The 14,620-nt window shown below is 44.6% G+C and overlaps 1 protein-coding gene across 3 annotated transcripts in view; it reads left to right on the forward strand.

Moving 5' to 3' along the window:
* The window catches only part of pde9aa (phosphodiesterase 9aa), a 138,395-nt gene that overhangs the window by 101,537 nt on the left and 22,238 nt on the right, over positions 1 to 14,620 (forward strand). For all 3 annotated transcript variants that reach the window (XM_084022263.1, XM_084022265.1, XM_084022264.1), the window contains 3 exons: positions 8,213 to 8,273; positions 11,716 to 11,790; positions 14,501 to 14,587. In XM_084022263.1, the coding sequence (XP_083878389.1) occupies positions 8,213 to 8,273; positions 11,716 to 11,790; positions 14,501 to 14,587 (223 nt within the window). The remainder of the gene's footprint in view (positions 1 to 8,212; positions 8,274 to 11,715; positions 11,791 to 14,500; positions 14,588 to 14,620) is intronic.

Genomic DNA, 14,620 nt, shown 5'->3' on the forward strand with positions numbered 1-14,620 from the left:
TTTACGCACTACTACTAACACGCAAAGTAAAATTCCGCTGCTGCTGAGAAACTAGTCCCTCAAAATGTTTTATCATTGAAAATGCAAGGTTGGTTTAATTTCTTAAATGATTCTACCAACACTGACATGTACATCGATAGTCCGACGTTATAATACATTTGTCTCGGGTGTTCTGCGGAGCAGTTAAAGCTGTTTTTAGTGACAGGCTGGATGTTATCGTTGACGTGCGCTAGCTCAACACCAGCTTAGCAACAGTCACTTGTGCAACTATAAGGACTGGACCAATTGTGCTGAAAACGGTCTCCACCGACCTATATCACCTCGGGTAAGTTGGAAATGAGGTCCTATGTCCAAAATTCCGAACTTTTCCTTTAAGTGTAAATTGTTATATTTTACAAAATTATTCATTTTAATATTTAAATTCAACTCATGGAGGAATTATTCAGGAATAATTAATTTTAAAAATAATTTTATTTAATTTTGAGATATTTTTATTTTTATTATTTCATTTTTCATAACAGTGATGTTGCCGACAGTAATGACCCTTTCAATTTCCAGCAAGTCAGATGCTAATCCCCTCCCTGTTGAGCCAGCAAGCTGAACATCTGTTACCAAATATAACGTATTAAGAGAACTGGATACAGTGTTTATCCATGAAATCTGCTCAGTGGCACAAGAAGCAAAAAAGTTTCCTTCCAATCACATTAGATATTATCTAAACAATATTCTCCGACATTTTCAACATTTCATATCACGGACATAATCCACAACCAGATTCTTTCAGAGCTAGCGTTTTTGCGAACGGGAGATTTATGAAATGTTTAAGTACATTTCTGTGTTGAAATACCTGCTTATATTTACTGTTTAATATGTGAAATATGATTTAATCATATGCCTTAGTCAACGTATTTGCGCAATATTCTTATGCTTAATTTTCAACTGAAGCCACTTTCTTTCTGTGCCTGGGGGGGGATTACACCTAAATGAAAATTATAATTTATTCAGTGCTCTACTTTGTGAACTACGGGAGTTGAACTGCTGTCGCCTGCACCGTGGGCAGCGTTGCTAACCGTTACACCACAGTGCAAGGCTGAAAATAAAGACTTATTACCTTTAGATCAATAGACTGTTTCATTCAGTTATACACATTAGATCCGGCAGTAATTGTCTGCCACGCCAACTATCGCTACTTTGCTGCAGTTATGTTGCTCCACTTTCTCAGGATGAGCTCGTTTTCTACATAAACACTCAGTAATATCTAATAACGCTCTCCCCGTTGCCATGGTGAATCGTAGTATCGGAGCTCCATTGATGATGGCTTTATAGAGTCGGCAGGCACGCGCGTAACTCAGAGTTTACATACTCAGATTTGACTGAACTAATTCAAAACCGCTGTTCTGAAACATTCAGAGTTCAGGGTTAAGTTCAGAGTTTGTTGAACCTGCTTTATGAAACGGGCCCCAGGAGAGTAAGCTAGGTAGCTAGGTAGCTTGTCAGATAGTTAGCCAGGTATCTTGTCCTCCAGAGTGGTGTAGGGAACTAGCCAGCTGTCCACTAGCTAGCTAGCCTGCTAATTCCACAGATTTACTGTTGCACTTAAATTAAATGATCTGAACAAAGGTGTCAGTCAACTGATAATATCAGTGTTGTTTCCTTCCGTGTGATGAGAGACTGAGGAAGCGTTACTGTCACGTTACCTCAGTGAGTGCCCCACATGCCGCAAGTCAGTTTACTTTATACGGAAGGAGCCCACTACAAGATGAGTAAGCACACAATGCACTGAAAACAGTACCATCCTGCTGTATTGATTTGAATGGGAATGTCCCTTCTACTCCTATTTCATTTTTATGGCATAAGTTTTCCTTGAATCCTGCCTCCCAGCCTTTGGTCCAGCCTCGGCCTTTGACATGAATGGAGGAAGAAAAATAACTAGTAGTGCATCTTACAACTTTTAGGACCTAATGATTCATAGTTACTAACTAATTTACTCCCCTGAAAACATACGTACTGTCGACCCTCGGCTTTTTGGCTACGGTAACATTTCGAAGGGAGCTGGGGGACAGGCTTGGTATATCACAGCCTTCCATCAGCCGCTCTCTCCCATGAGTCATACACGCAATAAATCAACTGGCCATCAGTACATCAAATTTCCATATACAGTAGAAGAGCAAGTCACAGTCAACAGGGGGTTCCACAATATTGCTGGCCTCCCTAACACCATAGGCGCAATAGACTGCACACGTGCGCATTAAGGCACCATCACCAGACTCCTTCCCATACCTCAACCGCAAACAATACCATTCCATCAACGTACAACTCATTTGTGAAACCATCTGCTGAACGTGGTCTCCCGGTTCCCGGGAGGAGCGCACGACAAAACAGCTCTGTGGGAATGCGTCTCGAACAAGGGGCAGCTGATGACGCATAGCTTATTGGTACGTATCTTTTAATTATAATTTTCCACAAGTGTCTTTTTATTTGATTTGATCTTGATTTGTTTTATTAGGGGATCAAGGATACGCCCTGGCCCCTTGGTTAATGGCACCACTGACCAACCCCCAGACTCATCAGGAGACTGTATATAACCAGATGCACGCACGCACTCGCTCCACCATAGAACGCACCATAGGGATTTTAAAGGGATGCTGGATGTATTTGGACACAGCAGGTGGCAAATTGCTGTACAAACCGGAGAAGGTAAGAGAACTGATGATTTGATTTATTGTTGTAAAAACCACTTACACAAAGTCAAGATTATTCTAACACCTTGCATCTTAATATTTGACTCTCCCACTACAGGTCTGTAGGATAATCATGGCCTGCTGTGTCCTGCACAACACAGCTATGAAACGTGGTGTGCCACATCCCCCACAGCCACTACACCATGAGGATGTGCATCCTGACGCGAGGATGGGACCAGACTGCAGGCGTGCTCGTCAAGTTCGGGCGCAATTAATTTCTCGTTTGTAAATAAAGTTGCATTAAACCAACTTGAATCCAACAGTCTGATTTACTTCAAAAATGAGGACAGACCGGTTTCAGAGCACATCTTTATTTTTTAAGTTCTCATTCATTTCTTTTAGTGTTCCTGAGATAGTTACAAGTGTTGATGCAATCTTCTCGAGTGTGTCTGCGATCCTTTTTTGATTGTCCAGCAACGCTGCTGGACAATCAAAAAAGTCCGAGATCAGGCGTGGGGAGGCACGGGACCGAGTACGCCTGTAGGTACTGCTGCTGTTCTGGTTCCGTTTCTTGGCACTGCCGGACTTCATCTGTGAATAAATAACAAATCAAGCCATTGTTGCGACCCTCAATCCAATAGTAAGACGTATTCTGATTTTACACACATTATGGTAAACTCCTGCCTTTAGGACACATGTTTTAAATAAAGGTATTATTTCAGAAAATAAATACCCTTCCGATTCTTCTGGAGTAGCCGCAGCACAGGGAGGGGATGAAACCGTTGCCTCGGGGCCCAGGTCTGTATCCAGACACTCAGTCGATGGTACTCCTAAAAAGTAAGGGGGGGGGGGGGGGATTAAACAATAAAAAAAAAAAAATAAAAAAAAAACAGTGATTTACATGTTTCCCATATAGCATACCTGAGAGTGTCGTCTCCCCGATGATGGCCCCGATGCGCTGGTCCATCTCAGATAGGTTTTGGGTGGCTGTTCCCTGCTAGGCATTCCAACACTTGTGGGCGGACAGAGGTGGGAACGAACAGTCTGTTTCGGGGTCCATTGCCTGGATCTGGCTGGGTTTGCTGGGCCCGCTTTACCATGGAGTCGATAGGCCAGGTGACTACACCCACGACTCGGGTGGGGGAAAGGATGGTGTTCGGCACCTCCTGGACCTCCGGTAGTTCACCAGTGACTTGACGGGAGAGAGCATCAGCCCTGATGTTCTTGGAACCCGGGCGGTAACTGAGGGTAAAATCAAACTGGCTGAAAAATAGGGCCCAGCGGGCCTGTCTGGAGTTAAGCCTCTTTGCTGTCCTTAAGTAGGTCAAATTCTTGTGGTCTGACCACACTATGAATGGCAGCTTCGCTCCCTCCAACCAGTGTCTCCACTCCTTCAGTGCATCATGGACCGCCAGTAGTTCCTTATTACCCACGTCGTAGTTCCTCTCAGCAGGGTTGTAACTCCTTGAGAAGTAGGCACAAGGATGCACTCTCTGGTCCCCCTCAGACTGCTGAGAGAGAACTGCCCCGATGCCCGTATCCGAGGCATCTACCTCGACGATAAACTGCCTCGTTGGGTCGGGGTAGACCAGCACAGGAGCTGAAACGAACAGGCTCTTAAGCTTACAGAAGGCTGCCTCCGCCTCCGCTGTCCAGGAGAAAGGGCGACAGGGGGAGGTGAGGGAATTGAGAGGGGCTGCTATTTGACTGAAACCCTTGATGAACCTGCGGACGAAGCCAGCAAACCCCAGGAAACGCCTTAGCTGAGTTCGGTCGTTGGGACGCGGCCATTCCTCTACTGCCTTGACCTTGGCAGGATCCACACGGGTCTGTCCATTCTCCAGTACATTGCCCAGGTACGTGACAGAGTCAGAGTGGAACACACATTTTTCAGCCTTGACGTACAGGCGGTTCTCCAACAGCCGCTGAAGAACCAGGCGGACGTGCTGGTGGTGTTCTTCCAAAGACGTGGAGAAGATGAGGATGTCGTCCAGGTACACCACCGCAAAGACGTTAAGCATGTCTCTCAGCACATCGTTCACAAGGGCTTGGACAGGCCAAACGGCATAACCAGATACTCAAAGTGGCCAAGGTGGGTGTTGAAGGCCGTTTTCCATTCGTCGCCTTCCCTTATCCGGACTAAGTGGTAGGCGTTTCGGAGGTCCAGCTTCGTGAATACCTTTGCGTGAGTAAGTGGCTCGAGGGTGGAGCTGATAAGGGGAAGAGGATATTTATTCTTCACAGTGAGTCTGTTTAGCCCACGGTAATCAATGCATGGTCTCAGGCCGCCATCTTTTTTAGCCACAAAGAAAAAGCCTGCTGCAAGGGGGGAAGACGAAGGTCTGATGATGCCGGAATACAGGGATTCTGCAATGTAGTTGCGCATTGCTTCCTTCTCTGGAAGAGAGATGTTGTAAAGCCGTCCCTTAGGGAAGGGGGTCCCAGGTAGGAGATCGATGGCACAATCATACGGCCGGTGAGGGGGAAGCGACATAGCTCTGTCCTTACTAAACACTGGGGCAAGATCATGATACTCGGGGGGAACACCTGTGAGGTCTGGGGGAGAGGACACTGCTTTGAAACCGCAGGGCGGGGAGAGTGCAGAACGCAGGCAGGTTGCATGGCAGGTAGTGCTCCATCCTAGGATCCGGCCGGAGGCCCAGGAAATGTGGGGCTCATGCTTCTCCAACCAAGGTCGACCCAACACCAAGGGCGCAGTCGGGGCATGTAGAACAAAGAAACATATTGACTCTGTGTGATTACCAGAAAGGGTGAGCACGAGGGGCCTGGTAGAATAGGAGATAGCGCCTAATGGACGTCCGTCTATGGCCTGGGGAAACAACGAGTGGTCCAAGGGAACCAAGGGGACACCTGCTTGGTGAGCAAAGGAAACGTCCATGAGGCACTCATCCGCACCAGAGTCAATGAGGGCGCTGACAGAAAGTGTCTCTGTGCCCCAGGCCAGCGTAGCAGGGAAGAGGCGGTTGGGATTCTTCTTGGGCTGGGGGAAAATAGTCTTGCTCACCAGTATAGCCCCTACCAGCGAGCAGGATCTTTTGGGCGAGTGGGGCAAGAGCGAATGAAATGACCTGACTCACCACAGTAGAGGCACAGCCTGTTGTTCAGTCTCTGTTCTCTCTCCTCTGGTGTGAGTCGTGATCGGCCAATCTCCATGGGTTCCCCTGGGCCAAGTGTAGAAGGAGCTGGGGAACGCAGAGGTGAAGGAGAGGGCTGAGCTCGGCTAGCAGAGAACAGAGTTGGAAACTCCGTAGCTGGGTGGTGGGAGGGTTGGCGAGGAGAGCTTCGATGGGCTCTGTCTGCGCGACGTTCCTGGAGCCGGGAGTCCATTAGGAGGGCCAGAGAAATTAAGTCGTTGAGGGTTTCAGGGCAGTCACGGACAATGAGATCCTTGATGGCGTCACTCAGCCCCTTGCGATAGACACTGAGAAGGGCATTGGTGTCCCATCGGCTCTCCGCTGCCAGGATCCGGAACTCCAGGGTGTACTGAGCCACAGAGCGTGACCCCTGCCGGATTACCAGCAAACGACCGGCGGCATCCTTCCCGTCTACAGGGTGATCGAACACTGCCTGGAACTCCCTCCTAAACTGTGTGTAGTCAGTAGAAAGAGAAAGGTTGCCTTCAACTGCAGCTATAGCCCAACTGAGAGCCTCATCAACAAGAAGAGACATTACCAAGGCAATCCTAGACCCATCGGAAGAAAATCTGGACGGCTGATGAGTGAAAAGTAACTCACATTGAGCGAGGAAACCCCGACAGTGGTTGAAGTCTCCATTGAACGGCCTAGGGCTGACCAAGTTGGGCTCCATTTGGGGGTGCAGCTGGGCTGGGGAGGCCGCTGAACCCGCCGCTGCAGTGGGAGGGCTGGGGCTGGTGTGTGCGACTGGAGCTGAAAGTCCGCTGACCGGTGTTCGGGCTGTGAGGGTATCCAGGGATTTCTGAATGTCGGCCAATGCTCCAGAGATGGCGCTCACTTGGGTGGAAAGGGACGCCACAGTTCCCACTGTGGAATGGGAGGCACTTTCAAGCTCTGCAATCTGACTTTGCACAGTGGGAAAGGCCTTCTTCAACTCCTGCTGCAGCTCGGCAAGGTCATGGGCCTGTTTGGCTATCAAACCTCCTAAATCTGCAGGAGTCTGGTTCCCTGCCCCTGGGGACCCGGCTTGGCTCATTGTGGCTTGAACGTTCTGTTAGGCTCTAAAGTTTTAGTAGCCAAATGTGCCAGGTACCCCAGAGACAAAGACACGGAAACAGACTTACAGGTGAACAACTTTATTTAGTGACTTTACGTGGGTGATGGGCTTGGCCGAGGAGGGAGAGACCGGGTATCCAGAGGGAGGTGAGAGGGTGAAGTTGAGGGGCCTGGAAGGTGTGGATAGAGCGAGGAGACACTGGGTTTTACGGAGGGAGCCTGGAACAAAGAGAGAGGAGAACAGGATTAGCAGGTTATCAGACATACAATTCAGTCTATTGAGCATGCTGCTAGTTTCACAACCGGCAATCCTGACCACAATAGTCGACGTTCAAGCAACGGGCGCCCCCTCTCAGCCTCCTCTTATACTCTGGTAGAGTAGACGCCGATGTGGAGCAGCTGGGCTGCTCGTCGTCACCCTCATTGCCAGCACCTGTGCTGGGCTGACTGGCTGCTGGGTGCTGAGCAGCCCCAACAGTTCCCCCTCCTGTCCGTTGTATCTCCCGTCGGCATTTTGCAATTTTTTTTGTTTGTTTCTGATTTTAAGTCAAACCACTTCTTTTTGACCTCCTCTGTTGTTCGCCCTTCACCAGATACGGTGTCCACTGCTTGTGTGACCGCCTCCCATGCTTCTTTTTTATTTTATTTATTATAACTTTTTTCCTGCGTGTTATTTCCTGCAGCAGTACCTCCACTTCTGAACTGCTGAAGTTTTTTTTCTTCTTTACCTGAGGCGCTCCACTTGCTTTGCATTTTGCTTTTGGCATTGTATCGATGCTGTTTCCGCTGTATGACATATGTTTCTGCTCATGGTCCTGCAGTCTCTTTTATGGGCATTGATGGGTGGTTACCTATGCAAATCCTATGTAAATTAGACTCACCTGGCACGCGCTCTCAACTTACGAGGAGATGGCATTCATCAATTTACGAACACAGCTGCGAACAATTCTGCAGTTTAAGAACACAATGATGAATGCCACGTATTTTAGTTTTCTTAAGAACCTTCTAAAGAACAGCTTAAGAAAGAATTTAAGAAAATTCTTAAGAAGATATTGGTTAATGAGGCCCATCAGGAAATGGTCTTTTGGGATTTATCACATAAGATGTCAGACCTGGAAGTTGAAATTCCAGCATTTGGCCATTATGTCACATTTCAAAGATTGTTGTTCTTTTACAATGGAGATTAGGGTAGCTTTACTAACTGGAGAGATATTCTATATGTATTATATAATGTAAAATTTCATATATTTAACACTATTTTAGAAGTAATAGAGTCAATGCTTATTTCTTTGTAAAGTCATTCTGTTTTTTATTTTTCAGTAACTTCTTGGAAGACAATAAGAAGCCTACCCCACACAGAGATGTGCCCTCCTACCCAAAGGTAAGGTCTTCTGAGAACCATGCCTCCACTGTGTTTCAGGAACTAGATAGAACCAGAGAAATCATGTGAGCCCATGCATACGTTTAGTTTACATGTGATATCTATGAAAATGTAATTGTCCAATTTTATAGATGTTGATCAGGTTTAGTCCAGAAATCATTGCAGGTCAGTAGAGTGCTGCAGGGCCAACGGGAAGTTAGCATTGCCCTGGTTCCCTCAGCAAAAAGCCGATGGGATTTTTCAATTTCTTTCATCATTTATGACACAAACAAAAACGTTTTGTTCAGAAATTTGATCTTCACAAATTAACACAAATTTTCTGATTTCTGAAGCGTGAAGTCAATCGTCAGAATAAAAAGCTATAAGCTTGCATTAGTCCAGAGACCAGACCAGACCATGTGGAGAAACCACGACTGTCTGTGGTTCAAAAAACAAGATCGCTGCCGTATTTATGTCGAGAAAGAAAATGTATAGAAAAGAAAATAGATGATAGGAGCAGCTAAAATGTTAGCAAGTGACATCCCATTCTTAATCCATAGGGTTTAATATGACGTTGGTCCACCCTTTGCTGCTATAACAGCTTCAACTCTTCTGGAAGGCTTTCCACAAGGTTTAGAGTGTGTTTATGGGACTTTTTGACCATTCTTCCAGAAGCATATTTGTGAGGTCACTGATGTTGAATGGGAAGGCCTGGTTCTCAGTCTCCACTCTAATTCATCCCAAAGGTGTTTTATCGGGTTGAGGTCAGGAGTCTGTGCAGGCCAGTCAAGTTCAACCACACCAAACTCTCTCATCCATGTCTTTATGGACCTTGCTTTGTGCACTGGTGCACAGTCATGTTGGAACAGGAAGGGGCCGTCCCCAAACTGTTCCACAAAGTTGGGAGCATGGAATGTCCAACATCTCTTGGTTTGCTGAAGCATTCAGAGGTCCTTTCACTGGAACTAAGAGGCCAAGCCCAGCTCCTGAAAAACAACCCACACCATAATCCCCCTCCACCAAACTTTACACGTGGCACAATGCAGTCAGACAAGTACCGTTGTCCTGGCAACCGCCAAACCCAGACTCGTCCATCAGATTGCCAGATGGAGAAGCGTGATTAGTCACTCCAGAGAACGCGTCTCCACTGCTCTAGAGTCCAGTGGCGGCGTGCTTTACACCACTGCATCCAACGCTTTGCATTGCACTTGCTGATGTATGGCTTGGATGCAGCTGATCGCCATGGAAACCCATCCCATGAAACTCTCTATAGATTGACTCGCTACTGACCCAAGACCCGCTCCGTCATTTTACGTGGTCTACCACTTCTTGGCTGAGTTGCTGTCATTCCCAATCATTTCCACTTTGTTCTAATCCCACTGACAGTTGACTGTGGAATATTTAGGAGTGAGGACATGTCACAACTGGACTTGTTGCACAGGTGGCATCCTATCACAGTACCACGCTGGAATTCACTGAGCTCCTGAGAGCGACCAATTCTTTCACAAATGTTTGTAGAAACAGTCTGCATGCCTAGGTGCTTCCTTTTATACACCTGTGGCCATGGAAGTGATTGGAACACCTGATTTCAATTATTAGGACGGGTGAATGAATACTTTTGGCAATATAGTGTATATACTGTATATGCCAAATATTGGTGGAACTCGTAAATGCATTTCCTGGACAGTCTGTGGCGTTGCACATAACAGAGACACGGCTGAGAGAGAAATCCGACCCGCACTTAACATTTACACCGATAATGTTTCATCATTCATGGCCGAAATAAACACTATTACTGCTTTGTACATGTTCTGAAAGTCCGGTGAATCTCATAGAGCTGTATTCACTCTGAATAGCAAGCCAGAGATCGGCTGGTTCACAGCAGCAAAAATGACGTTGTGACAATTTACAGATAAAGAGGATGCCGATGTAACGATGATTAGTAAAACATCCAAATTCATGGTTTGTTAAGTCTGTCCGTTCAGACGATACACAAATAACTTTAAAAATGCTTGTTTTGGCATTCGGCTCGCTCAGAGATAAGCTATGCTAACATCGTAGCGGCTACATAAACACTGAACATCACGTCATCTCGACATAAACATGTTGTTTGTACCACGGACAGTCTCTTTGTACTCTCAGGGATATGCTCATTGTCTGTAAAAGGAGGATTTTGTGTTCATAGAAAGTCATATCTACTTGTGACAAAGAAAAGCCTTTTCTTTAAGAAAATATGAGAGAAGGTAGTTAACCTATTGATTTTTTAAATTATTATCACAAAAGTAGGACATGCCGAGCAAACTCTGAGTAGCAAAGTTAAAAACCCTGACTTTCCAGACTCACATCAAGGACATCACAAGGACAGCCTTCTTTCACCTGCATAATATTGCCAAAATCCGTCCTGCTCTATCCCGGCATAGCGCTGAGGTGGTTCTCCATACCCTTGTGTCCTCCCGCCTCGATTACTGCAATGTCCTTTTTTCGGGCCTTCCCATTTGTTCTACCAGGAGTCTTCAGCTTGTGCACTGCACAACTGTTAAAAGTCTAGGTGTCACCTTGGATCAATTTTTAACATTAAGAAACATTTTCAAAATGCCATTGCCTTTTACCATCTAAGCAACATCGCAAAAATCAGGCCTATGCTATCCTTAAAGGATGCTGAAATTTTAGTGCATGCATTTGTCTCATCTAGACTAGATTATTGTAATGCATATTTTGTGGCCTGCCTGCATGCACTTTAAGAAGCCTACAGCTAATTCAAAATGCAGCAGACAGAATTTTAACAAAAATAAGGAAAAGAAATGTTTTAATCTCATTACACTGGCTACCCATTCCTGCACGAGCAGATTTTAAAATTCTTCTTTTAGCCTATAAAGCACTAAATGGACTTGCACCTTCATATGTGTCAGAGTTGTTAGTCCCCTACACCCCCTTGCGCCCATTGCGATCTCTGGACGCAGCCCTAGGGTAAAAACCAAATCTGCAGGCCAGCGCTCCTTCGCCTTCAGAGCTCCATATTTGTGGAATAATCTTCCATCGCATGTTAGGGAAGCCAGTTCCACAAATATTTTGAAAAGCAAACTAAAAACCTTCCTCTTTTCAAAACACTATGGCCTACCCTATAACCCATGATTTTGTTATTTTAAAATGGTTTTACATTTGTTTTTATTGAAACTTCTATTTATTGTTTTGTTCTTCTTCATTTTAATTTATTACTCTTAACTTATTGTTGTCTTGAATCCGCATGTGGCTGCTCGTGATGTCATTGGGTATTTCTGTGCGGTGTTTTGAGACCATGCTCATGGTGATACTGCACTTTAAATATCAATAAACTTGAAACTTTAACTTGAGCAGCTTGCTGAACCCATCTCACCTACAACTCCGCCTCTCTTTTCCTGTCCCCTGTCTCCCTGTCTGTTCTGCTGCCCTCTGTGTGTGTGTGCGCGCGTGTGTGTGTGTGTAGTACCATCTGTCTAGGGAGACAGTAGAAGCTCTTAAAATGCCTACATTCGATGCTTGGCAGTGGGAGCCAAATGAGGTGAGACTCATGCCCTGACTAATCCACTAATTCTTTTTTTTTTATCAAGGACAGGTCAATAACGGTTAATTATTACTTATTGATCAACATTACCAATCAGCGAAAATGTTATTTATAATGTCTTAATTGTTCAATATTGTTGAGCTATCAACTGCGGTTTACTGCCCCTGCCTGCCGAGCTTAACATGGCATAGAAGAACACAGAGGACGCGGTTCAACTCCACTAATTTATGCCTTTTTATTCAGCACAAGTTATGGATAGGTTGATAACCTGTTTACAATAACAGACCATCATATTAGACATGAAACAAAATGAATATGGTAAATGAATCTCTACCCATTATATGTAAATGATTGTCAAGTTTTTCACAAAGTTTTCCGAGATAACTTAATCTCAAATATCATGACCAAACATTGCATGTACTTTAAAGCATGTTTTAGTTATCTTAAATCAAATTAACTCAAGAATCAAATCGATAAACAGAGCAGATGGTTAACAATCACCCATCAACCAACACATCAAATTTAAATTGAATCTGGCCCTTAAATTTATACTTCCTAAAGATTGAAATTTCTATTAAACATGTACGTCAAACGCAAATGTTAATAAACACTGTTTCATATTAAAGGATTTAATACTCTTATTTGTTGATTTTATAAATGTATTTATTTATTCATATATTTATCAACGCTAACGGTTTTAAATCCAAACATGCCACAACAAACTATATTTGTAAACATCTTTGAGATGCTACGCTATCCTTTAACATATTAAACAAACAGAAACGCGACTAAATGTTCCACAGCATTTTTTTTTCAATTCAAATACCTTTTTATTCATGATGACAAGCAAAATATTTGTGTGACGCTGTGACTTGAAAGACTATCAGCCTTGAGATTTTCCTCCATCAGTATCTGTGGTCTCCAAGAGCTCTACGATAGAACCTCACACGCACCAAACAGAACCACAGACGTCTATGGTCCAAACAACAACGTCGCTGCCGTATTTATGTCAGATGTTATTTTAGGTGTTTATGGAGCAGCTACAGTGTAAGCATAGCTCTGATCGATCGGAACTCTATTCAGAAAACAAGCATTTTAAAAGGAATTTGCTTATCGTCTTACATTTTACAAATTGTTGTCATTATGTAGTTACTTCAGCATGTTTTTTATCCATTTATTGTAATTAAATCACAACAAAATGTTTTTTGGGGTTCATAAACCAGGCAACGTGGGGCTTGTTATTCATAATGATTACAGCACAATAAAATTCACCGAGCACCTCTGGATGATGTTATGAACTCAAAAAGGACAGCAATGGTTTCCCTGCCAGAACCAGTGCCAAAAGGCTGCACTTGAACACACTGCAAAAACTACAGTCAACATCCAACTAACATTGCCGGCATGCAAGGTAATAACTCTCCACACCAGTAGGTGGCAGTACTCTGTATTCATCATTCAAAAAGGGAAACTGAAAGACTAGCAAGCAGTTATTATGCATAAATGAAACAGCGTTTTGGGCTGCACGGTGGTGTAGTGGGTAGCACTGTCACCTCACAGCGAGAGGGTCCTGGTTCTCCCCGTGTTAGCGTAGGTTCTCTCCGGGTTCTCCGGCTTCCTCCCACAGTCCAAAGACATGCAGGATGGGGATAGGTTGATTGATGACTCTTAATTGCCCGTAGGTGTGAGTGTGAATGGTTGTTTGCCTCTATATGTTGGCCCTGTGATAGACTGGCGAGGGTGTACCCCGCTTTTGTCCAATGACAGCTGGGATCGTCTCCAGCCCCCCCGCGACCCTGAATACAGGATAAGCGGTAGACGATGGATAGATGGATGGATGGAAACAGCGTTTGCTGACCATTTTCATACCACTTTCACTCACAACTTAAAGAGTAGCTAAACCCCCAACCCAAAACCTCCAGATTCATTAACGCTGCGTAACCTCTGATTGGATTTCAGCACGTGTGTATTTTGATGAATGCCAATCAATCAGAAACTGACAGATCAGCGATTACCATAAACCCTGCCCATGAAGCACCATATAAAGAGGGGATGATTATTATAGAGAGGTGCATCCTGTCGACCTGCAGACATGGAGCAAGCACATAAAGAGAGGGAGAGAAGCTTCTCCGACGCTGAGATTGAAGTTGTTTTTGTAAAGAGCTGTTGGTTAACGAACTAGACGATGCCGTCAACGCCGGGCCCTCTGTCCAGATCCATCCAAGAAGTCAAAAGAAAAATGGTTTAAAATCTTGTGATTTATTATTTTTATTGCTATTATTCAACATTTAGCCTAGACAAGACATGGATATTAAGTTGATTTAATTTTAAGAACCCTAATCTGAACTTTAAATACTGCTCACATTTCATGAATGAGACTCAATGTTAGTTGTTTGGTCCAATTGAGGAGCTCGGCGTCACATCCTCATCACCGTGGTGGTGAATCCCACGTCAGAGCCATTCTCTGCACATATAGTGAAGTTGATGTATCCATGTCCACAGAATGCTGCTGAAGCCTGAATAATATCAACACATCACACGTGTCCTCATTTGAAAATAATCCATTCAGAATAAGACTGATTTTCAGAATATACAAACGGAATATATATTTAATTAAGATTGTGTCATGACTCATATTCTGAATGAGTGTGCATATAAACATAGTCATTGTATACAGACATATAAATGATGTGTTCCTTTGTTCTCTCAGATGCTGGGCTGTCTAGAACATATGTACCATGACCTCGGCTTGATCAAATACTTCAACATCAACCCGATCACACTGAAGAGATGGCTGGTGAGACCTGGACCCAGAGCCGTCTGCTAATTC

Source organism: Eutrigla gurnardus (genome assembly GCF_963514095.1).
Source record: "Eutrigla gurnardus genome assembly, chromosome: 12".
Lineage (NCBI taxonomy): Eukaryota > Metazoa > Chordata > Actinopteri > Perciformes > Triglidae > Eutrigla > Eutrigla gurnardus.